Source organism: Scyliorhinus torazame, chromosome 6 (assembly GCF_047496885.1).
Source record: "Scyliorhinus torazame isolate Kashiwa2021f chromosome 6, sScyTor2.1, whole genome shotgun sequence".
Classification (NCBI taxonomy): domain Eukaryota; kingdom Metazoa; phylum Chordata; class Chondrichthyes; order Carcharhiniformes; family Scyliorhinidae; genus Scyliorhinus; species Scyliorhinus torazame.
In genome coordinates this window covers 224042031-224068238 of record NC_092712.1, presented here as the reverse complement: position 1 = coordinate 224068238, position 26208 = coordinate 224042031, and the positions used below count along the sequence as shown (strand labels likewise).

At 48.0% G+C, this 26208-nt stretch overlaps 1 protein-coding gene across 1 annotated transcript in view; it reads left to right on the top strand.

The window, feature by feature from the left end:
* Positions 1-26208, top strand: part of kdsr (3-ketodihydrosphingosine reductase) — a 52777-nt gene that overhangs the window by 17454 nt on the left and 9115 nt on the right. Inside the window, exons 5-9 of the mRNA XM_072509472.1 lie at positions 2601-2696; positions 4984-5175; positions 14112-14195; positions 15320-15403; positions 25499-25600. Of these exons, the coding sequence (XP_072365573.1) occupies positions 2601-2696; positions 4984-5175; positions 14112-14195; positions 15320-15403; positions 25499-25600 (558 nt within the window). The remainder of the gene's footprint in view (positions 1-2600; positions 2697-4983; positions 5176-14111; positions 14196-15319; positions 15404-25498; positions 25601-26208) is intronic.

Sequence of the window (26208 nt, the reverse complement as noted above, 5' to 3'; positions counted from 1 at the left end):
GTCACTTTAGGTAGCAGTCAACCTCCCGAGAGATTGTCCAGATTCTGGATTGAGATGGGGGAGCTGTGTCGATGCCGGGTAAAGTTAACGGGACTTTTGAGGTGTTTTACAAGAACCTCTACAGGTTGGAATTGCCAGGGGAAGGGGTCAGACATGCAAGAATTTCTGGAGGGCTTGGAGTGTTGAAAGTAGCGAAGGAGGACCAGTAAGGGCTGGAGGAGCCATTGTGGGTGGAGGGGGCCAGACAACGATTGGGCGCATGCAGAGGGGTCAGGCTCTGGGACTGGATGGGTTCCGGTGGAATTTTATAAAATATTTGCTGATCGACTGGTGCCATTATTGGTGTAGATGTTCGAGGATTCGGTAGTGCGGTGCTCTCTTACAGAGGCAATGATGCAAGCGTCCATCTCGCTTCTAGTTAAAGAAGTGACCCGCTGGCGTGTGGGTCATGCTGCCCCATTTCTTTACTAAATGTGAATGCCAAGATTTTGGCACTGAGTCTAGAGGAGTGTCTCCCTCAAGTTATTGGGGTTTGTGAAGGGGTGGCGGTTGTTGTCGAATGTGAGACGGCTTTTAAATGTAGTTTTGCCCCCCCGGCGGAAGGTAGAGAGCAGGAGATTAATATTGAATTGGATGTCGAGAAGGTGTTTGATAGGGTAGAATGGGAGTATTTGTTAGTGCTTTTGGAACGGTTTGGGAGAGGGCCTAAATTGGTAGCTTGGGTTCGGTTGCTATACAAGGCCAGTGTCCGTACAAATAATGTTATTTTGAGATATTTTCTGTTACACGGGAATGAGGCAGGGGTGACCTACATATCTCTTCTCCCCCCCCCCCCCCCTCTTGTTTGCGTTGGCAATTGAGCCGTTGGCCATTGCCCTGACAGTTTCGGATAAGCGGGCTTTGCATTGCCGAACCTGATATATTATTATTAGGTGACAAATGCAGAGAAGGTGCTGGGGTGGTGTGGGAATCCAGAGGATGTTATGGGTGCGGATCGAGTTGGGGTCATAAGACACAGGAGCAGAATTCAGCCCATCGAGTCTGCTCTGCCATTCAATCACGGCTGATATGTTTCTCGTCCCCGTTCTGCCTTTTGCCCATAACCCCTGTTCACCTTATTGATCAAGAACCTGTCTAACCTGGTCTTAAAGACACTCTGGGTTAAGGGCATTAGTGATGGCCTTGCTGCTGATTTCTCCAGGGACACATTCAGCGAACCCAGTGGTAGTCTCCACGTTGAAGATATGGAGACAGTTTCGACAACACTTTAAATTGGGGGTGGTAACAAAATTGTCGCCGATCTGTGTGAACCATTTGTTTGAGCCGGCGAGGCTGGATGCTAGGTTTAGGGGATGGGAGGAGAAGGGGGTGGAAGGAATGAGGGACTTGTTTTTAGAGGGGCAATTTGCCAGTATAGAGGAGTTGTCCAAGAAATTTGGGCTTTTACGGTGGATGGTTTTGGGTACTTCCAGATTCGCAATTTTGCAAAAACGTCTTTCCCGACACTCCCTTTCGTGCCTCCTTCAACATTGGAGCAGGTTTTGACGCTGACGAGGACAAAGGAGTGGAGCACGTAGGGGATTTATGGCAGAATAGGCAGTGTCTGGAGGGGGCGAAGGCTAAGTCCGAGGAACGGTTGGAGATGGAGATTGGGATGTTGTGCGAGGCTCTACATAGGGTGAATGCAAGATAGTTCTGTGCAAGGTTTTGGTTGATACGTTTGACAGTAGTGCATAGGGCCCATTTGACCAAATCCACTTATTTGCAGTTGTGAAGGATGAGTATGAATGGTGTGAGAGGGGCCTTACTAATCATGTGTGCATGTTTTGGTCACATTCTAAGTTCGTGGGGTTCTGGGTCTCCTTTTGTACCATGTTGGCAATTCCACAAATTGAACTAAAGCCCTGACCCCTGGGGCCATATTTGGGGTGTTAGACCTGCTAGAGCTGCAGACGGGGGTGGGGGCTAAAGGTCTGGCCTTCGCCTCGCTGATTGCTTGAAGGTGGGTGCTGCTGGGGTGGAGCTCAGTTTTACGACCCAGTGCCTCAGTATGGTTGGGGGATCTGATGGAGTTTTTATATCTCGCCGTGCGGGGGGAAATTGAGGGGTTCTAAAGGAGGTGGCAGCCTCCTTTAATGAGCTGGTCACCGTTAGTTGTTAGGTGGGGGAGGGGTGGGGGGTTCTCTCTATTGAGGGTTGTGTCGTACGGAAGGTGGGGGGGGATGGTTTCAGGGGGTTTGTTTACTGTTTTACTGTGTTATTTAGGGGGCGGCACGGTAGCACAGTAGTTAGCACTGTTGCTTCACAGCGCCAGGGTCCCAGGTTCGATTCCCGGCTTGGGTCACTGTCTGTGCGGAGTCTGCACGTTCACCCCGTGTCTGCGTGGGTTTCCTCCGGGTGCTCCGGATTTCTCCCACAAGTCCCGAAAGACATGCTTGTTAGGTGAATTGGACATTCTGAATTCTCCCTCTGTGTACCCGAGCAGGTGCCGGAATGTGGCGACTAGAGGCTTTTCACAGGAACTTCATTGCAGTGTAAGCCTACCTGTGACAATAAAGATTATTATTATGAAAAGTACTTCTGAAAAATTGTCATTCTAGGCACAGGAGAAGCTGGGGCCAGTCGACATGCTCGTAAACTGTGCTGGAACATCGATTGCTGCGAAGTTTGAAGATGTTGATGTTGGCTTCTTTGGAGTGAGTAATTTTCGAACTAAATGTAAATTATTTTCTGCGAAGTGAAACAACTTTTTGGAGCACCTGCTGCAAATTACATTCTACTTAACTGATTTAGAGCTGCACAATTCCTACCCGGAAGCATCCTTTCTCTTTTTTCCCCCTTTTCCTGCAAATGCATGGGTACCTACATTGGGCACTGGTATAGTTTTAAAGTCTTCTGATTCCTTAGGTGTGTGGTGTCTGCTCTGTGTGCAATGGCTGTGAATTATTGAGGACATAAAACACAAAATAGCTCCGGATTCAAAAAAGGGTCTCTTTAAAAAAAACTTTGTGTGCTGCTCATTTATTCTTTTTAAAAGTTTAAGTTGGTGTTCCAACATGCTGTGCTGTTGGTTTGTAGTCTGCAGGTTCACTTCTCTGATTTGTTAATGAACTTATAAAAAAATATAAATTTAAAGTCCCCAATCATTTTTTTTCCAATTAAGGGGCAATGTAGCACGGCCAATCCACCTACCCTGCACATGTTTGAGTTGTGGGGGTGAGACCCACACAGACAAAGGGAGAATGTGCAAACTCCACACAGACAGTGATCCGGGGCTGGGATTGAACCCGGGCCGTCGGCGCTGTGAGGCACCAGTGCCAACCCATGCACCACTGTGCCACCCTTCCATTGATGAACCTTGATCCCGGACTTGTTTCTTGGAATATTCTGTGAGTGGAGTAAGAACCGGAGAGGCCAGGTTATGGAGTCATTTGTCTTGGTGCAAGAAACAATTTGTGCTTGGGATGGTCTGAAGAGTAAACACTAAAATGGGATCACAAAAATAAATTTTCAATCAACTATTGTGTGGCTTTTGAAAATCCAAGACTCCTGTGCATTGTATGGGTGGAAGTACTCAGTTGTAACTACATTTTAATAAAGAGGCTTAATTAGTATGAAAACAATTTTTTCTGTTGTGGTTCCATTGATATAAAATAACACAATTTTGATTGAAATTGGATTTAAGATTGTTGCTTCCAGTGATTGTGTGTGACACTTCACTGCTCTGCAATTGGGGATCAAATGTGGTTTTTGACTTTCCTTTTTAAAAGTCTTAAGACAAAAAGAAACAAATAATCGCATTTTTCACTTTCATCACATCACTGGTACAGCAGTAGTTTACTTTGAATAGTATTCTCAATTTTAAAAAAAATAGCTTTCAATGGATCAATGTATCACTGTTCTTAACTTTGCTTAAGTATGACTTGCTGGTTTATTGCTCGCTAACTTTGCTTTGGAGCAACTAAATCTGCTGTTTTCTTGCAGTATCTTTCAATGAATCCTAAGTCATATCAAACATCTTTTCATAGATGGCTATTCAAACTTCTGTTGTATTTGCAAGAAATAAAATTCACTTGGAAAGTAAATTTCCATTTTTTAAGAGTTGCAATACAGTAGATTAGAACATTATTTCTTGGACCTGGATCAAAATCCAATCCAGATTGATGACTAGAAGCTTGGAATGCAGAACAAGACCAGCAACGCTGGTTCAATTCGGCCTTCCTGAACAGGCGCTGGAATGTGGCGACTAGGGGATTTTCATAGTAACTTCATTGAAGCCTACTTGTGACAATAAGCTATTATTATTATTATTATTATTATTATTATTGTTATTATTAAGAAGTGCACAAGTTTTTTTTTTTTTTTTTTTTAATTTTTGGCCCCTTTTTGTTTTAATGGGAGTACCTGGTTTATACCTGACTACCTACCCTCAATGACACGGTTGGGATTGCTATCTCATTTGAGTCCTTTATTGAATTCTTATATTTGAAATCACGTACAATTATAATGATATTCATGATGGGTGATTCACATACATGCAAGTTCGAAAACTACCAAAACTTGTCTCAATAACAAGGAGCTGATGCTGCTCCAAAAAGATCATCTCTCAAATTAAGTATTGATGGTTAGTTCATACTATCGTCCAGGTATTATTCATGCAGTGCAGCCCTGCATGGCACTGCCAATAGCTGTGACATTTTATGATGGTATATGAATTATTGAGACACCACTCGTATCCTTTTCCTACCTCACCAACCTCACCAAAGCATAGGGACGTGGAATGTGCAAGTGTTTTACCAGACTGAAAGTGGCTGATGGCTAGCTCTACAGATTTTCAATATTTGCTGTCAATGTTTTGGTCAAAATCCTGTCTGTCACAATAAAAGGTTGGCAAATTTATTTGTTGGTGTGTATGTTAAATGTATCTGGACAGTTTTAGTGGCTGAGTATTGTATTGATTGGTATTACTTATCATTCTCCCAGAAGTTAATGGAGACCAATTATCTGGGTAGTGTATATCCTACACGGGCAGTCATTCACACCATGAAGGAAAGAAGAATGGGGCGTATAGTGTTTGTGTCGTCCCAGGCAGGTCAAGTGGGATTATTTGGTTACACTGCCTACTCGCCATCCAAATTTGCTCTGCGTGGATTAGCTGAATCTTTGCAAATGGAGGTATGTGCATCAGCTTTCTGTTTATATTACATCTTCTAGTACTATACAACAATTTAGTATTGACCATTGTCACAGGTTAATGCTGTTGCCAAAAGAATTTGTTTTAAATAGCAGATACTGGTATCCTCAATGTGATTTGTGGAGTATTATTGGACTATGATCCCAGCCTTTTCCTAAGCCGTGTTTCTGAACGCAGAAAAAATACCCATTTTGGGTCAGTTTTTATTAAGGATTCAAATTAATCCTAGCTACTACTACTCACTAGGATGGGGAGGGGGTGTGCGGGCGCGGAAAGTGAAAATTTGGAAACGGTATTGCAGACAATGTCTACAGCAGTAGGAAAAGTGACTTTGACCAGGTGATAGAGCAGCATTGTTGTCTCTGTCTTTGAGCTATGAAATGGGAGAGTCGAAGAGATGGAAGAAAAAGAGTAGAAAAGAAGGCCTCGATTGGAGGAAAGCTAAAACCCATCTTGGGGTTGGGCAGATCATTTTCTTTTTCTTTTTTTAATTAAATTTTTATTAAAGGTTTTCATAAAATATCAATAACAAAATGAGAAAGAAAAAAATAACCCAACAGGGTTAAGTACAAAATACAATCGCAAAAAAATCAACCCCCCCTGTACATAAATAATAAATTAACATTAACACCCCGACTTAACACAACAGGTGTATACACCCCCTCCGACCCTCCAGTGTAAATAACATAAACAAAAATAAAGTAAACCCCCCCCCCAATGCCGCCTCCACTGCCCCCAAATTTTGAGGGCCGCCACCACCACCGGGCTCGTGGTATACCTCCTTGGAGGGAGCGGCAGTGACGCCGTTGCTAGCGCCCTCAGGCCCGTACCCATACAGGATGCCGCCTCCAGCCTCTTCCATGCAGCCCCCTCCCCTCCATCACCCACTTGCGCACCATCGTCACATTGGCAGCCCAGTAGTACCCACAGCGGTTGGGCAGCGCCAGCCCCCCTATCTCTACTCCGCTCCAGGAACACCCTTCTTACCCTCGGAGTCCCTCGCGCCCACACAAACCCCATTATACTCCTGTTAACCCGCCTGAAAAAAGCCTTCGGGATAAACACGGGGAGGCACTGCAACAGGAACAAAAACCTTGAGAGCACCGTCATTTTGATTCACTGCACCCTACCCGCCAAGGACAGCGGCAACGCGTCCCACCTCTTGAAACTCCTCCATTTGCTCCACCAGCCTTGTAAAGTTAAGCCTATGCCGGCCCCCCCAGCTCCTGGCCACCTGGACCCCCAAATATCTGAAGTTCCTCTCTGCCATTTTTAGTGGGAGCTCGCCAATCCCCCTCTCCTGGTCCCCTAGCTGAACTGCGAACAGCTCGCTCTTCCCCATATTGAGCTCGTACCCTGAAAAGTCCCCGAATTCCCTAAGGATCCTCATTACCTCTGGCATTCCTCCCACCGGGTCTGCCACATACAGCAGCAGGTCGTCTGCATAAAGCGACACCCTATGCTCCTCCCCACCCCGCACCAACCCCCTCCAGTTCCTCGACTCTCTCAGTGCCATAGCCAGGGGTTCAATCGCCTGTGCGAAGAGCAGGGGGGACCCCTGTCTCGTCCCTCGGTGCAACCGAAAGTACTCGGACCTCCTCCTATTTGTGGCCACACTCGCCATGGGACCTCATAGAACAGCCTAATCCACCTGACAAACCCCTCCCAAAACCCGAACCTCTTCAGCACCTCCCACAGGTACCCCAACTCTACCCTATCAAAGGCTTTTTCAGCGTCCATCGCCACCACTATCTCCGCCTCCCCCTCCCTCGCCGGCATCATGATAACGTTCAAAAGCCTCCTCACATTCGCGTTCAACTGTCTCCCCTTCACAAACCCCGTCTTGTCTTCATGGATGATCTGCGGCACACAATCCTCAATCCTCGTGGCTAAGACCTTCGCCAGCACCTTGGCATCTACATTTAGCAAGGAAATCGGTCTGTAAGACCCACATTGCAGGGGATCCTTGTCCCGCTTCAGGATCAAGGAGATCAGTGCCCGGAGCATCGCCGGGGGCAAAGCCCCCCCTCCCTTGCCTCATTAAAGGTCCTGACTAACAGCGGGCCCAACAGGTCCATATATTTTTTTATAGAACTCGACCGGGAAACCGTCCGGCCCTGGTGCCTTCCCGCCTGCATGCTTCCCATCCCTTTGATCAGCTCCTCCAGCCCAATCGGGGCCACCAGTCCCTCTTCCACCTTTGGAAACCTCAATTGGTCCAGGAAATGGCCCATCCCTCCCTCCTCCTTTGGGGGCTTGGATCGGTACAATTCCTCGTAGAAGTCCCTGAAGACCCCATTGATGCCAACCCCACTCCGCACCAAGCTCCCTCCCCTGTCCTGAACTCCCCCGATCTCCCTAGCTGCGTCCCGCTTCCGAAGCTGATGCGCCAGCATCCGGCTTGCCTTTTCCCCATACTCGTAGACCGCCCCCATGGCCTTCCTCCACTGCACCTCCGCCTTCCTGGTGGTCACCAGGTCGAATTCGGCCTGGAGGCTGCGCCTCTTCCTCAACAATCCTTCCTCAGGCTCTTCCGCATACCTCCTGTCTACCCTCACCATCTCCCCCACCAGCCTCTCCCTCTCCCCCCGCTCCTTGTGGGCCCTAATGGAGATCCGTTCTCCCCTCACCACCGCCTTCAGTGCTTCCCATACCATCCCCACTCGGACCTCCCCGTTGTTGTTGGTCTCCAAGTACCTCTCTATACTTCCTCGGACCCGCTCGCTCACCTCCTCGTCCGCCAACAGCCCCACCTCCAAGCGCCACAGCAGGCGCTGGTCCCTCTCCTCCCCCATCTCCAAGTCCACCCAATGCGGGGCGTGGTCCGAAATGGCTATTGCTGAATACTCGGTATCCTCTACTCTCGCTATCAGCGCCCTACTCAAAATGAAAAAGTCGATTCGAGAATAAGCCTTATGGACATGTGAGAAGAATGAAAATTCCCTCGCCCCCGGCCATGCAAATCTCCAAGGGTCCACCCCTCCTATTTGGTCCATAAATCCCCTCCGCACTCTAGCCGCCGCCGCCGGCTTCCTACCCGTCCTAGACCTGGAGCGATCCAGTGCCGGATCCAACACCGTGTTAGTCTCCACCCATTATCAGGCCCCCCACTTCCAAGTCTGGGATCCGACCCAACATGCGCCGCATAAAACCCGCATCGTCCCAGTTCGGAGCATACACCCTCTCTCCCTGCAACTTACCACTTACCATTATGTACCTACCGCCATTATCTGCCACAATGCTCAACGCCTCAAATAACACCTTCTTTCCCACCAAGATTGCCACCCCTCGATTTTTGGCATCTAGCCCCAAGAGAAACCCTGACCTACCCACCCTTTCCTCCGTCTTACCTGGTCTGCCAGCTTCAGGTGTGTCTCCTGGAGCATAACCACATCCGCCTTGAGCCCCTTCAGGTGCGCGAACATGCGGGCCTGCTTAACCGGCCCATTCAGTCCCATTACAATCCAGGTTATCAGCTGGATCAGGGGGCTACCCGCACCCCTCCCCTGCCTACTAGCCATGACCCCTCCTCGGCCAGCCACGCGCCTGCACCCCACATCCAGCCCGTTCCCCACAGCGGCATACCCCCGTCTCGACCCCCCCCCCCCCCCCCCCCCCCCCCCCACTCGCTCCAGCTCCTCCTTGACCCTTCGCAGCAGCAACTCTAAATCCAATCTCTTTCTCCCCCCCCCCCCCCCCCCCCCCCAAAACCGGCTAGGACCCATCCTAGCTGGTTTACTCCCCCCATTGCACTTCCGCAAGTCTGTTGACCCCGGCCACTCCCGCCTCCCCTTCGACTCCTCCCATTGTGTGGCACACCCTCCTCTCCCGCTCCCCATCCACAGGCTCTCCCCCTCCCCCCTCCGCTCTAACCGCGGGAAACAATCCTCGCTTCCCCCCCCCCCCCCCCCCCCCCCCCCCACACAGTCTTCGGCACGGGAAAAAAGCCCACGCTCTCCACCTACCAGGCCCCTCCACCAACCAAAACAGTGCCCAACCCGCCCCATCCACCCTCCCCAACCCGAAAGAGAAAAACACAGAGAAAAAGAAACCCAAAACAATGCAAAGGCCCCCCCCCGAACAAAAAATAGGCATGACATATCCACCGCAGTTCCCAATCGCCCATCCCGACCCTCAGTCTGTGTCCAGCTTCTCGGCCTGAACAAAGGCCCACGCCTCCTCCGGAGACTCAAATAATGGTGCCGGTCCTTGTAGGTAACCTACAGTCACGCCGGTTGCAACATGCCAAACTTCACCCCCTTCCTGTGCAGCACCGCCTTCACTCGATTGTACCCGGCCCTCCTCTTCGCCACCTCCGCACTCCAGTCCTGGTATATTCAAACCTCTGCGTTCTCCCACCTGCTGCTCCTCTCCTTCTTGGCCCACCTGAGCACACACTCCCGATCGACGAACCGATGGAACTGCACCAGCACTGCCCGCAGAGGCTCGTTGGCATTGGGCCTACTCGCCAACACTCTGTGGGCCCCTTCCAGCTCCAGGGGCCCCTGGAAGGACCCCGCTCCCATCAGCGAGTTCAACATGGTGACCACATAGGCCCCCACGACCGGCCCCTCCGAGAGGCCCAGAATCCGCAGATTCTTCCGCCTCGACCGATTCTCCATCTCCTCGAACCACTCCTGCCATTTCCTGTGGAGTGCCTCGTGCGCCTCCACCTTTACCGTCAGGCCTAAGATCTCGTCCTCATTGTCAGAGATCTTTTGTCGAGCCTCTCTGATCGCCACCCCCCTGGGCCGTCTGTGTCTCCAGCAGCTTATCAATAGAAGCCTTCATCTGTTCTAGCAGGTCCATTTTAATCTCTCTGAGGCAGCGCTGGATACCCTCCTGTTGCTCCTCCGCCCACTGCCTCCACGCTGCCTGGTATCCACCCGCCGCCATTTTGTCCTTCTTCCCTCCCTTCTTCTGGTCCACCACCACCTTTGTCGCCCCGCTCCTAGTTAAAGCCATATACTGACGGGGAGCCATTATTAACTCCTTCCCACACCAGGAAACGTCGAAAAAGTGCCGTTGGGGGCCTTGAAAAGAGCCCAAAAGTCCGTTTTTGCGGGAGCCGCCGAATGTGAGACTTAGCTCCGCATAGCCGCAACCGGAAGTCTCGAGAGGGAATCCTTTTGGCAGTGTTCGCTTCACCAATCTGCCCCAAAAAGTCTGTGGAAACTCCTGAAAAAGATCCGAGAGTCCGTTCCGGACGGGAGCTGCCGAATGCGCGACCTACTCCTCCATGGCCGCCACCGGAAGCCTCGTCCCCCGCTTCTTCAATGGCCTTGGTGAGATCTTTTCACAGTTGTTCCCTCTGCTGCTAGAATTCACCTTTAATAAAGGCCCTCAAGTCAGGTTGCAGCTTTAAGCTTGCCCTTCCCCCGCCTGCATGCTGGAAGAGGCTTTTGTCTATTCCTGCAGCTCCAGCCAAATCTTTTACTGTTTCTGACGGGTCTGGTAACCAAGAGACATACCATTCCTGGGGGACACTGTCGGGGGAATGTTGCAGTCTTCTTCCCACACCGGGAAATGTTGAAAAAATGCCGTTGGGGGCCCTGTAAAGAGCCCAAAAGTCCGTTCCAAGCGGGAGCTGCCGAACATGCAACCTAGCTCTGCATAGCCGCACCCGGAAGGCTCATTTTCTTTTTCAAGTTGCAGTCGGTAGATAAGATTCTGTTTATAAACTTGTATTACATGGGTTTGCGCTCCACTGAAAAACTAAGTGATCCTGTGGAAATTACAATTTGCCCGAGTTTTCCCGATTTATATTGATCAATAGCACAGGAAGGTAATAGACAAATGAGAATGAGAAGCCATATTTTCTAAAGGTGTATGTAATACTACTGAACATTTTTTTAAAAATCCATGTAGGTGTCAAAGCATTTGGTATTTCATAAGTTTCTAAATTTAATTGTCATTCTCAATTTAGAACTTACAGTCAAGTATATTTGGGGCAGCACGGTGCATAGTGGTTAGCACAATTGCTTCACAGCTCCAGGGTCCCAGGTTCGATTCTCGGCTTGGGTCACTGCCTGTGCGGAGTCTGCACGTTCTCCCCATGTCTGCGTGGGTTTCCTCCGGGTGCTCCGGTTTCCTCCCACAGTCCAAAGATGTGCAGGTTCGGTGGATTGGCCACGCTAAATTGCCCTTAGTGTCCAAAATTGCCCTTAGTGTTGGGTGGGGTTACTGGGTTATGGGGATAGGGTGGAGGTGTTGACCTTGGGTAGGGTGCTCTTTCCAAGAGCCGGTGCAAACTCGATGGGCCGAATGGCCTCCTTCTGCACTGTAAATTCTATGATAGTTAAATTTTCAATTAATTCGCTTATTTTAATTTATATTATTTTACTTATTTTGCACTAAATTTGAATTCTCTTTAAAAATTCTGATCAGCTGAAATATGCTTGCACAGTATTACATTCTCTCATGCAGTTATATAATTTCCATATCAAACAATTATGTCCTAATTTGAAGATGAGAAATTGGACACATCTGGAAACACTGCCAGCACCATTGTCATACTTTAATCATGTAATTTGCCAGAAATCGGTGGTCCTAATTGTCTTTTACATGGGATAAAACCGAACACCCTTCAGTTTATTGTGAGCATTCTCTTGGGAGACTTCTGCATGTTTTTTTTAAATACAATATAGCACAGTGCCACCTGTGGTAGAGTAGTGAATGACAGGATTTCTGTTTTAATCCACACCTGCACTAAATCCTGAAGTTGCAGGTCAGATTCAGAGGAGTGATGATGGCAAATGCTGACCGTTCACATGAATTGAATTTGATTTATCGTCATGTGTACTGAGATACAGTGAAAAATATTGTTCTGCGTCCAGTTCAGACAGATCGTTCATGCAGGAAAAAATATCGGGCATACATAATACACAATTTAAATACATAGACATAGGCATCGGGTGCAGCATACTGAGTGTAGTACTACTCGGTAGAGAAGATGTGTGAAAAGATTAGTTCAGTCCATAAGATCATTCAGGAGTCTGGTAACAGCGCAGAAGAAGCTGTTCTTGAACCTGTTGGTGTGTGTTCTTAGAACTTTGTAACTCCTGCCCGATGGAAGAGATTGGAAGAGAATAACCCAGGTGGGAGTGGTCTTTGATAATGCTGCCTGCCTTCCCATGGCAGTGGGAGATGTAGAGAGTGTCAATGGATGGGAGGCGATTTTGCGTGATGGACTTGGCTGTGTTCACGACTCTCTGTAGTTTCTTACGGTGTTGGACCAAGCAGTTGCCATACCATGCTATGTTGCAGCCAGATGGGATGCTTTCTATGGTGCATCTGTAAGCTTTAGTCAGAGTCAATGTTGACGTGCTGAATTTCCTTAGTTTCCTGAGGAAGTATAAGCGCTGTTGTGCTTTCTTGGTTGTAGTGTCGGACATGGGTGGACCAGGACAGATGGTTGGCGATGTACACACCTAGGAATCTGAAGCTGTCAACCATCTCCATCTCGGCACTATCCATAGATCATAGAATTTACAGTGCAGAAGGAGGCCATTCGGCCCATCTAGTTTGCACCGGCTCTTGGAAAGAGCACCCTACCCAAGCCCACACCTCCACCCTATCCCCATAACCCAGTAACCCCACTCAACACTAAGGGCAATTTAGCATGGCCAATCCACCTAACCTGCACATCTTTCGACTGTGGGAGGAAACCGGAGCACCCAGAGGAAGCCCACGCACACACTGGGAGAGCGTGCAGACTCTGCACAGACAGTGACCCAAGCCGGGAATTGAACCTGGGATCCTGGAGCTGTGAAGCAATTGTGCTAACCACTATGCTACCGTGCTGCCCGGTAACAGGCAGATTGATGTAGGCAGAGATATGTACGATACTTCGCTTCCTGGAGTCAATGCCCAGCTCCTTAGTTTTGCTGACATTGAGGGAGAGATTATTGTCATTGCACCACGTCACTAGCTTCTCTATCTCCTTCCTGTACTCTGACTCATTGTTGTTCAAAACCCCACCCACTATGGTCATGTCATTAGCAAACTTGTAGATGGAGTTGGAGCCAGATTTTGCCTTCAAATCTTATGCAAATTCCAGGTAATTAATACTTCTTCCATTGCCATGTCTTGAGAATTATGTAGCGTAAGGGCCCTTCCTGTTAATTATCTTATTCCCCATTTCTTTATTTTTAATGGAGAAATATATTTTTAAGTCGAGCAGAGGTAGTGAGGATTTCAAAAGTTACAAGATAATATACTGTGCCAGCTTTGAACAGCAGAACCTGGACTTTTTGGCACTCCAGAGAGTTTGGATGGACCTTGTTTGGTTGGCTGGTGGCTGATGAATTGGCCAAAAGGCTGTATTCTGCCTGGTAACAGGTGTTGATTGGATCCTACCCAAGTAGGATGATTTTTTCAGAGAACCAAGGAAAGAATGGTGGGGTCCTGGACACTTTGAGAAGAAGCTTTACTCTCACCGTCCATCTCTTTCTCTCTCTCTTCCCCCCCACCCCCTCCTCTCTGCGTCAAATGGGGGTGGAATTGACCGCGCACTAGCCCAGTAGGCATCAGGTTGAAGTCTGAGTAGGGATGAGATACAGTTGTTCTTTGCACAATCTCACAGCTCGGGGTCAGCGGCTCTGATTTTTCCTTTCCACTTGCCTAGCTTGGAGGACAGCATTAGTTGTAATCATCAATCCTAAACAAGCTGATGGATAAAAGGATCAATATTTTACTGATAATGAGGGTCTTTGGGAATGTGAATTCATAACTTTTATCAAAGGTTTTTTTTTGTTTGTTTCTCCAGGCTGCAAGTTCTGGCAATGAGAAGAATGCAATATAATTCACTAACATAATATTTCCATAGTTCAGATGCTCATTAAAGAGTTTGATACGAAGCTTGTCAGAGTTGTTTGTTTTTCATAGATATCTTCTCCAAATTTATTTGCATTTCTAGGTGAAGCCATACAATATCTACATTACAGTTGCCTATCCTCCTGACACAGACACACCAGGCTTTCAAGAAGAGAATAAAGGCAAGGTAAATGGTAGATTCTCTCAAAAATATACTGGGCTGAAATCCCCCCTTCCCCCTCCCCCCTCCACCTGCAGCATGTTTTGTGATAGCGGAGGTGGTCTGCGATTGTCTGGCGGGTTCTTCCAGTACCACCGTTGTCAACGTGGTTTCGTTCGCACCCTCTGCTGCCGATGGAACCGGAAGATCCCACCCACTGTCTTTTTAAATAAAGTTGGTTGATGAAGTGATACGCAGTAGTGGGGGGGGGGGAATGGGAGGGCAGAAAGCCTTGATACATTTCCTCCGTCCCCCGTCTAGATAACTGCTCCACCATATGTGGTTAAGCAAATGGATGACTTGCTTCCTGAATTTTCCCAATGCAGTGCTACAAGGAAGTTTATAAGAACAGCTTTGGATTCTTCCAATTTTCCTTCATTATTCTTTGAAAATAAAAATAAGATATTTCCAAATCTTCATGTTTTCCAAACAGGTTTTTAGTAAAATTCCCATAGTATGATATTGAGGAAAGTGCAGGTGTGTAAAGTGCTCCTTTTAAAAAATAAAAATAAAAAAAAATAATAATAATAATGAGCTAACACACTAAATTTTCAAATGCTATAGCAGGAGGTTGTTTACCTTATACAGATTCCAGACGCGGATGCACCACACTTTTTTTTTTTGAGGGCATATCAAGTTAAATGTTTATTTGTAAGATTACTTTTAAAACAGTCCCCCAAATGGAATCTAGTTATTTTGCAAATACTTTGCAGTATATTTTAATGGGATTGTGTCATTCAACAGAACCCGTCTTGGGTTCTACCTATATATAATGCACACCCTAAAGAACTGCACACCTAAAGAACCGAATGAACGAAATTGAATGTTGAGATTTCCAATTCGTTCATTTAAGAAACATACCGTCCCCAAGTTGGTTTTGTTCAGTAAATCCTACAAACATCCTAAACTGAGATAATTGTCAAATAAATTTGCTTAAAAACAAAGTCACACCAATGGAAAATTTGAAGAGATGGAAGAATAATTAATTAGTATTAGAATATTTTCTGGCATGTTAATTTCTCAATAACTATTAATGTATTTTTCTTGCGCTTGCAAATCAGCATTTACATTGATAATATTTTGTTTTGTAGCCTTTGGAAACCAAACTAATCTCTGAAACATCAGGATTATGTCAACCAGACCAAGTGGCAAAAATTATTGTAAAAGATGCAGTGGTAAGTATCAATTGGGGAAAAATATCTTGATGAATTTAAGGGACGTGTAAATTTTAGCAGTTGCCCCACATAATTCTTTTAAAATATTTTTATTCAATGTTCCCCCTCTTCTCTTTTTTCTCTCCCCCCCCCCCCCCCCCCCAGAGTCATATGACACACCAAATATCGGCATCTCCGGTCTCTCTCTCACACGTACCAACACTTTTGTTTTTATGAATTTAGAGTACCCAATTATTTTTTTCCAATTTAGGGGCAATTTTGCGTGGCCAATCCATCTAACCTGCACATCTTTGGGTTGTGGGGGTGAAACCCATGCGGCACAGGGTGAATGTGCAAACTCCACACAGATAGTGATCCAGGGCTGGGATCGAACCGGGGTCCTCAGTGCCTTAGACAGCAGTGCTAACCACTGCGCTACCGTGCCGTCCAACCTAAGCACAAACACCTCACAACACCCTCCCCGCATGCGCGCGCGCACACACCTGCAACACCTCCCCTCCCAGCTCCTCCTCCCACTTGCACTTAATCTCCATCAATTCCTCGTATATGTCCTACCCTCCCCTCCCCTATTTTGTCCTCCGACATCAGCTTATCCTGAAACTGGAGGCGACAGCACCTCTCTCTCAAAATCCCCCACCTCTAGGTACCTAAGGCCATTCCCTTTGGGCAACTCCTACAATTCCTCCAACTCCTACAGCCCCCCGAATTTGTCGCCAATAAACAAGTCCCTAAAATACTTAATTCACCACCTGCCGCCACCTCCGAAATCTCGGATCCGGTCCCGAAGGCAGAAACCTATGGTTGTCTCATATCGGCACCCACGACATGTCCTTTAATCCTAAATGTTGCCTGCATTGACTCCACATCCTTAACGCTGGTACCAACACTGGCCAGTGAGAATGGAAGAGATGGCAACAATAGTGCCCTCAAAACCCCCTACACGATGACTCCTCCATCTGCTCCCAAACTGATCTCTCCTCCAAAGCCCATTTCCTCACTATCGCAATATTTACTGCCCAGTACTAATTTATCAAATTTGGCAATGCCAGCTCCCACACAAAGAACACCCGCCTCGCCCGCTCCGCCTCCCCCAACCACACAAGCCCCAAAACCATCCCTTTAACTTTCCTAAAAAAGGACTTGGGGACAAAGATAGGGAGGTTCTGGAACACGAACAATAGCCTGGGCAGCATCGTCATTTTCACTGTCTGCGCCGCCCACCCAGTGACAGCGGAAACACATCCCACCTCTTAAAATCTGCACTCATTCCCTCTACCAATTGTGCAAAGTTCATACTATGCAACTGGGCCCAGCTGCACACCACCTGGATTCCTAAATACTTGAAGCTCGCCCCCACCACCCTGAAAGGCAACACCCCTAACCTGCTTTCTTGCTCTCTCGCATTGATCAGGAACACCTCGCTCTTACCCATGTTCAATTTATACCCTGAAAACCGGCCAAATTCCCCCCAAATCTCCATAATCCTTCCGATGTTGCCCACCGGGTCAGAGATATATAATAACAAACCATCCGTGTATATCGACAGCTTGTGCTTGCCACACCCCCCCTCTCCCTTCCCACTCAATCCCTTTCCAATTCCTCAACACCCTAAGTGCTATTGCCAACGGCTCTATCACCAAGTCGGAAAGCAATGGGAGAGTGTTGCACCCCTGTCTTGTTTCCTGATGTCGCCCAAAGTACCCCATACGCTTGCCACAGATGCTCTATATAGCAGCCGGACCCAATCCACGAACCCGAACCAATCCAACACCTTCAAGTATGCCACTCCACCCGATCAAAAGCCTTCCCTGCGTCCATCGCCACCGCTACTTCTACCTCCTACCTTCTTACATTAAGAAGCCTCTGCGCATTTGCTGATAACTGCCTTCCCTTCACAAATTCCATCTGGTCCTCCCCAATCACTCCCGGCGCACAGCCCTCCATTCACAATGCTAGCATATTCGCCAACAGCTTAGCATCAACGTTCAGCCGCAATATTGAGTGGTATGACCCACACTGCTCTGGGTCCTTCTTTAAAATCAGGGCGATGGAAGCCTGTGATAATGTTGGGAGGGAGTTCGCCCCCCCCCCCCCCCTCACTGTTGCCTCATATCCTCGCCAGCAGTGACCCCAGCTCCGTACCAAACTTTTTATAAAACTACATTGCATCCTCCCGGGCCTTGGGGCCTTTCTGCCTGCATCGCACCCATGCCATCCATCCATCCATCACCTCCCGCAGCCCAATCGGGGCCCCCAGCCCCTGCACCTTCTCCCCCTCCACTGTGGGGAACTCCAACCTATCCAGGAACTGCCGCATTCCCTCCTCCCATGTGGGGGCTCTGACTCATTGAGCCTCCTATAGAAGGCCTTAAATGCCCCATTCACCCCTTCCAGGCCCGTAACCACCTTACCCCTCTCATCCCTCACCCTACCAATCTCCCTCGCCACTGCCTGCTTCCTCAACTGGTGGGCCAGCATTCAACTTGCCTTCTCCCTGTACTCGTACTTTGCGCATCTGACTCTCCGCAAACTGCCTTCTCCATGGACACTAACCCAAACTCCACCTGGAGCCTTTGTCTCTTCCTCAACAGCCCCTCCTCCGGCGCCACCGAGTACCTCAGAATTTCCTCTGCCAGCCTTGCGCTCTCCTCGCGCTCCACCTTCCCTGTGCACCCAAATCAAAATAAATTCCCCCCTGACTACGGCCCTGAGTGCCCCCCACGGTGTCGGGGCTGTGACCTCCCCGTGTAATTTAACTCCACATAGCCCCGAATAGCCACCCTCACCCTCTCGCACACCACCTCATCTGCCAGCAGCCCCACATCTAACCTCCACTGCGACCGTTGGGCCTTCCCCTGAATCACCCGCAAATCCACCCAATGCGGCGCATGGTCAGAAACCACAATCGCCAAGTATTCTGAGTCGGCCACAAGGCAGCGCCTTGTCCATCACAAAAAAATCCATCTGGGCGCACATGGGAGAAGTATGAAAACTCCTTCGCCCTCCCAAACCTCCATGGGCCCACCTCCCATAAACCCCCTAAACTCTCTTGCCACCGCCAACACCACAGGAACTTAGGAATTAACAGATCCAGACTCGGGTCCAGGACTATATTGAAATCATCCCCCATAATTAGCCGATGCATGTCCAGTTCCAGGATCTCCCCTAATACCCACCCTCATAAAGTCCACATCGTTCCAATTCAGAGAATACACATTCACCAGGGCCACCGGCATCCCTGCAGCTTCCCACTGACAATCAAATACCTACCCCCTGGATCGGCCACAATGCTCCCCACCTCAAAAGCTCCACATGCCAGTTTTTAAAACTTTGCCTTGGGTGGTAAGTGGAGGCCAACTCCTCTGGCCAATCCCCTCCAGCCAAGTAGGGAAAACAGCTTCTAGATTTGGGTACGGCTGACTTCTGTGCAATCAGACAGAATGGCTGCCATAAACTAGCAAATCTATTTATGTGTAAAATAGCACAAGATTAATGGCAGGTATTCAAAAGGAATGTGATGCCTTCTCTAAGGGCAAAAAAAGGCATGGAGAAACAGTTAAAACTACAAGAAAAGCATACACAAATGTAAATTATATCAGATCCTGATAAATAACAACGAGAAAAGAACAGTAAGAGGTGACAAAATATGGTAGAGAGTATGTAAAAAAGATCTTTCAAGGAATAGCAACGTCACAAAATATTTACAATTATATTAGGAAAGAGAAGGTTGTCTGGAAGGTAATTAAACTCAAACTGACGCTAATATTGTCAATGGAAGTAGTGGACCTGTTATTAATTCAGTATTTAGAGTAGAGAAAGAAGGTGGCATGCTGGACAGCTCACTAGAATGAATATTGGATCAGACATGGACACACCAAATATCAATAATTAAGAATAGCATGCTACTAAACAGGACTTCAGGACGAGAGGTTTTAAAGGAAGTAGGTGAGAACATTCCAGGTGCCCTAACTATAATCTTCCAAAGTGTTCTCGGTTTGAGAACAATTCCAATAGATTGGGAAATTGAGTGTCACCCTGCTATTTATAAAAAAAAAAAAAAAAAAAAAAAAAATCAGAGGGGGACAAACCAGGGGATTATAGGCCAGTTAACTGAACAAATGTTGTTTGGAAATTACTAGTGTATTATTTAGGATAGTTTCTTGACATCTTTAAAGTTTTCAGCTGATCAGAGAGCTAGCATGGATTTGTAGAAGATAGGTCATACCTGATGGAATGTTTCTAACAGAATCATGTTCAAAACTTTGGAAAAGGAATTTGTGGAATGTCTAAGATGTCTGTTTGGAGCAGCTTGTGACAGACTAGGGAACAGGCAATTCTGGATTTGGTGATGTGTAATGAGGCAGACTTGATTAGGGAATTTAAGGTGAAGGAACCCTTAGGGAGCAGTGACCACAATATGATAGAATTTACCCTGCAGTTTGAGAGGGAGAAACTGGAATCGGATTTAATGGTATTCCAATTAAATAAGGGTAACTACAAAGACATGAGGGAGGAGCTGGCCAGAGTTGATTGGAAAAGGAGCCCAACAGGGAAGACAGTGGAACAGCAATGGCAGGAGTTTTTGGGGGTTATTCAGGAGGCACAACAGAAATTCATCCCAAGGAAGAGAAAAATGCTAAGGGGAGGACAAGGCATTCATGGCTGACGAGGGATATTCAGGACAGCATAAAAGCTAAAGAAAAAGCATACAAAGTGGCGAGGATTAGTGGGAAGCCACAGGATTGGGAAGCCTTTAAAAGCGAGCAGAGGACAACTAAAAAAGCAATAAGGCGAAGGAGATTAAATATGAGTGCTAGCTAGTAATATAAAGGAAAATAGGAAGAGTTTTTTTTCTATGTATAAAAGGTAATAGAGGGGCAAAAAGAGACATTGGATCACTGGAATATGTGGCTGGAGAAGTAAAAATAGGAAACAAAGAAATGGCAGTGAAATTGAATAGTTACTCTGCATCAGTCTTCACGGTGGAAGACACCAGTGGGCTGCCAGAACTTCAGGAGAATCAGGGGGCAGAGGTGAGTGCAGTGGCCATCGCTAAGGAGAAGGTTCTGGGGAAACTGAAGGGTCTGAACGTGGATGAATCACCTGGACCGGGTGGACTACACCCCAGGGTTCTAAAAGAGATAGCTGGGGAGATTGTGGAGGTATTGGTGGTGATCTTTCAGGAATCAGTGGAGGCAGGGAGGTTCCCAGAGGACTGGAAAGTGGCTAATGTAACACCGCTGTTTAAGAAGGGAGAGAGGCAAAAGACGGGAAATTATAGGCCGATTAGCCTGACTTTGGTCATTGGTAAGATTTTAGAGTACATTATTAAAGATGAAATCACAGAGCACTTGGAAGTGCATGATAAAATAGGACTGAGTCAGCACGGCTTCGTCAAGGGGAGGCTATGTCTGACAAATCTGTTAGAGTTCTTTGAGGGAGTAACAAAGCAGTTAGACAAAGGAGAACCAGTGGACATGATTTATTTAGATTTCCAGAAGGTCTTTGACAGGGTGCCACATAGGAGACTGTTAAATAAGCGCCCCTGGTGTTAAGGGTAAGATTCTGGCATGGATAGAGGATTGGCTAACTGACAGAAGGCAGAGAGTGGGAATACAGGGGTCTTTTTCAGGATGGCAGCCGGTGACTAGTGGTGTACCTTGGGGGTCTGTACTGGGACCACAACTTTTCACAATATACATTAATGATCTGGAAGAAGGAACTGAAGGCACTGTTGCTAAGTTTGCCGATGATACAAAGATTTGTAGATTTGGACAGGCTAGGAGAATGGGCAAATAAGTGGCAGATGGAATATAATGTGGAAAAGTGTGAGGTTATGCACTTTGGAAGGAGAAATGGAGGCACAGACTATTTTCTAAATGGGAAAATGCTTCGGAAATCAGAAGCACAAAGTGACTTGCGAGTCCTTGTTCATGATTTAAGGTTAATGTGCAGGTTCAGTCGACAGTTAGGAAGGTAAATGCAATGTTAGCATTCATGTCGAGAGGGCTAGAAAACACGACTAGGGATGTACTTCTGAAGCTATATATGGCTCTGGGCGGGCCCCATTTGGAGTATTGTGACCAATTTTGGGCCCCGCATCTAAGGAAGGATGTGCCGGCCTTGGAAAGGGTCCAGAGGAGGTTCATCAGAATGATCCCTGGAATGAAGAGCTTGTCGTATGAGGAACGGTTGAGGACTCTGGGTCTGTCGTCGTTGGAGTTTAGAAGGATGAGGGGGAATCTTTAATGAAACTTAAAGGATACTGCGAGGCCTGGATAGAGTGGATGTGGAGAGGATGTTTCCACTTGTAGGAAAAACTAGAAGCAGAGGACACAATCTCAGACTAAAGGGATGATTCTTTAAAACAGATGATGAAAACATTCTTCAGCCAGAGGGTGGTGAATCTGTGGAACAGTTGGCCGCAAAAGGCTGTGGAGGCCAAATCACTGAGTGTCTTTAAGACAGATGTAGGTTCTTGATTAATAGGGGGATCAGGGGTTATGGAGATGAGAAAAGTATCAGCCATGATTGAATGGCGGAGCAGACTCGATGGGCCGAGTGGTCTAATTTTGCTCCTCTGTCTTTTGGTCTTGTGTATAAATATTGAAGTTTAATAATTGTGATTGTCTGGGTGGAACTGGAGTTGGGAGAGGAGAGGGACCAACGCCCGCTGTGGCGGCTGGATGTGGGACTGCTGGCCGATGAGGTGGTGTGTGGGAAGGTGAGGGGGTGTATTGAAAGGTACTTGGAGGCCAACGACAATGGGGAGGTGCGAGTGGAGGTGATATGGGAGGCATTGAAGGCGGTGATCAGGGGAGAGCTGATCTCAGTCAGGGCTCATAGGGAGAAGATAGAGGGAATGGAAAGGGAGAGGTTAGTGTGGGAGATCTTGCAAGTGGACAGGAGATACGCAGAGGCCCCGGAGGAAAGATTACTTGGGGAAAGGCGACGGCTCCAGACGGAGTTTGACCTGCTGACCACGGGCAAGGCGGAGGCACAGTGGAGGAAGGCGCAAGGGGCGACTTACGAGTACGGGGAAAAGGCTAGTCGGATGCTGGCGCACCAGCTCCGTAAGAGGGCGGCAGCGAGGGAAATAGGGGGAATCAAAGATGGAAGGGGAGCCACGGTTCGAAGTGCAACGAAAATAAATAAGGTATTTAAGGACTTTTATGAAGAGCTGTACAGATCCCAGCCCCCAGGGGGGGAAGGGGGGATTAGGCGATTCCTGGACCAGCTGGGGTTCCCGAGGGTGGAGGAGCAGGAGGCGGTTGGTTTGGGGGCACCAATTGGGCTGGGGGAGTTGAGTAAGGGTTTGGGGAGCATGCAGGCGGGGAAGGCCCCGGGGCCGGACAGGTTCCCGGTGGAATTCTACAGAAAATATGTGGACCTGCTGGCCCCGCTACTAGTGAGGACCTTCAACGAGGCAAGAGAGGAGGGAACCCTGCCCCAGACAATGTCGGAGGTGACAATCTCCTTGATTCTTAAGCGAGACAAGGATCCACTGCAATGTGGATCGTACAGGCCGATTTCGCTCCTCAATGTGGATGCTAAGCTATTGGCGAAGGTACTGGCCACTAGGATTGAGGACTGTGTCCCGGGGGTGATTCACGAGGACCAAACGGGATTCGTAAAGGGCAGGCAGTTAAATACCAATGTGCGGCGGCTCTTAAACGTGATAACGATGACATCGGAGAAGGGAGAGGCGGAGATAGTGGCAGCTATGGACACGGAAAAAGCCTTTGACCGAGTAGAGTGGGAGTACCTCTGGGAGGTATTGCGCAGGTTTGGGTTCGGGGGAGGGTTTATTAGATGGGTTAAGCTCCTTTACAGCACCCCGGTGGCGAGCGTAGTGACAAACCGGCGGAGGTCAGAGTACTTTCGGCTGTACCGAGGGACGAGACTGGGTGCCCCCTGTCCCCCCTGTTTGCATTGGTGATCGAACCCTTGGCCATATCACTTAGGGAGTCTCAGAAATGGAGGGGGAGAGGAGCATCGGGTATCGCTATATGCAGATGACCTGCTGCTATACGTGGCGGACCCAATGGAGGGGATGGTGGAGGTCATGCAGACTCTGAAGGAGTTTGGAGAGTTTTCGGGCTACAAGCTTAATGTAGAGAAGAGTGAGCTTTTTGTATTACAGGCAGGGGACCAAGAAAGAGGGATAGGGGACCTGCAGCTGAGGAGGGCGGAGAGGAGTTTTCGGTATCTGGGGATCCAGATAGCCAGAAGCTGGGGGGCCCTACATAAACTGAATTTGACGAGGGTGGTGGAGCAAATGGAGGAGGATTTTAAAAGATGGGACATGCTCCCGCTCTCGTTGGCAGGTAGGATGCAGTCGGTCAAAATGGTGGCCCTGCCGAGGTTTTTGTTTGTGTTTCAGTGCCTCCCCATCGTGATCACCAAGGGCTTTTTCAAGAGAGTAGGTAGGAGTATTATGGGATATGTGTGGGCAAATAAGACCCCAAGGGTTAGGAGAGGGTTCTTGGAATGCAGCAGGGACCGAGGAGGGTTGGCTTTGCCAAACCTAGAGAGTTACTACTGGGCAGCAAATGTGGCGATGATCCGTAAGTGGGTTATGGAGGGAGAGGGGGCGGCATGGAAGAGGATGGAGATGGCGTCCTGTAAAGGAAGGAGCCTGGGGGCGTTGGTAACGGCACCGCTGCCGCTCTCGCCGACAAAATACACCACAAGCCCGGTGGTGGCGGCAACATTAAAGATCTGGGGCCAGTGGAGAAGACACAGGGGTGCAATGGGAGCATCGGTGTGGTTCCCGATCAGGGGTAACCACCGGTTTGTCCCGGGGAAGATGGACGGGGTGTTCCAAGGCTGGCATCGGGCGGGGATAAGAAGAATGGGGGACCTATTCATTGACGGGACATTTGCGAGTCTAGGGGCACTGGAGGAGAAATTTGAGTTACACCCGGGAAATGCATTTGGATATATGCAGGTGAGGGCTTCTGTGAGGCGACAGGTGAGGGAATTTCCGTTGCTCCCGGCACAAGAAGTTCAAGATAGGGTGATCTCGGGGGTATGGGTCGGGGAGGGCAAGGTATCGGAAATATACCAAGAGATGAAAGAAGAGGGGGAAGCGCTAGTAGAAGAACTGAAAGGTAAATGGGAGGAGGAGCTGGGGGAGGAGATTGAGGAAGGGCTATGGGCCGACGCCTTGGGTAGGGTTAATACCTCTTCCTCGTGTGCCAGGCTCAGTCTGATACAATTTAAGGTGGTTCACAGAGCGCATTTGACGAGGGCGAGGCTGAGTAGGTTCTTTGGGGTAGAGGATAGATGTGAAAGATGTTCAGGGAGCCCGGTGAACCATGTCCATATGTTTTGGTCATGCCCGGCATTGGAGGGGTTCTGGAGAGGAGTGGCGGGAGTAATATCCCAGGTGGTGAAAGTCCGGGTCAAGCCAAGCTGGGGGCTAGCAATATTTGGAGTAGTGGATGAGCCGGGAGTGCAGGAGGTGAAAGAGGCCGGAATTCTGGCCTTTGCGTCCCTAGTAGCCCGGCGAAGGGTCTTGCTATTGTGGAAGGAGGCGAAGCCCCCTAGCCTGGAGGCCTGGATTAATGACAATTGGAGAGAATTAAGTTTGCTTTGAGAGGGTCTGCACAGGGGTTTTACAGGCGGTGGCAACCGTTCCTAGATTATCTCGCGGAGCGTTGGAAGAAGGTCGATCAGCAGCAGCAGCAACCCTGGGGGGGGGGGGGGGGAAACGAGAGATTGTCTGAGGGGATGGACGAGCGGGAGATAGCATGGAGGGTGGGGGGAAACGGTACGCGCGGCCAAGAGCCAGTGTATAAAGCTATGTAAATATACCATCTTGCCTTGTATATATCTTGCTCAGGGAGAATTTTCGTTATTTTGTTACGGTGGGGGGGGGGGGGGGGGGGGTTATTGTTTGTAAGGGGAAAAAATTGTGTTGTTAAAAAACCTTAATAAAAATATTTCTTTTTTAAAAAATAAATAATAATTGTGATTGTACTGTTTGGGCAAAGTACTAAGTATAATTATCTTATTGTTGAAAATATGTCTTATCACTAAATGTTAAAATTGTAAACCTCTTTTTCCCCTCTTGCCCCTCCTTTGAACTAGCAAGGGAACTTTAACAGCTCAGTTGGTTCAGATGGTTATATGCTATCATTGCTCACCTGTGGTATGTCGCCTGTCACCACTATTACTGAGGGTCTTCAGCAGGTATGTACATATTTGTGAATAGACTTCTATTTTCACCTTTCTAAGAACTGGTGGTGAGTGACATGCTTTGTTTTAACCTTTTTGCATTTTAAATATCCAGATTCTGAAAGTGTTATTATCAGTTTATACCTCTTTTTTTTTTCTCCAAATTTGATCATAGGTGCAATCTTGAGCAATTTTTCTGAAATCTAGCTGTTTTTGTGTGCCTCAATTTCGTTTTTTGCACACCTTTCAGAGTTCACGAAAATGAGGTATTGTGTGGTCTGTCATGTGTTCCCTTGTCTTCCTCTCTAGTAAAGCATCAAAAGGAAAGTTAGGTAACTTGGAATTGTAGGTTGATTTAACGCTGGTGCCTCAAATTCCATTTGAGCATTGTGAAATCCTTGCTTGTCTTATCATCTGTACACCACACACTGCCTTTAATGACTCCATCACTCTTCTGCAATTTCACTGCATCTTGATTGCTTCTCCTCTCTAATATTCAGGTCTTGGCTAGCAATAGATTGTTCCTGCTTCTGTTACTTCACTATTTCAACACCATGTTTATACTATCTGAAGTAATCTATATAAAAGAAACATTTTTGTCATGAAATTTTATTTTCCTAATT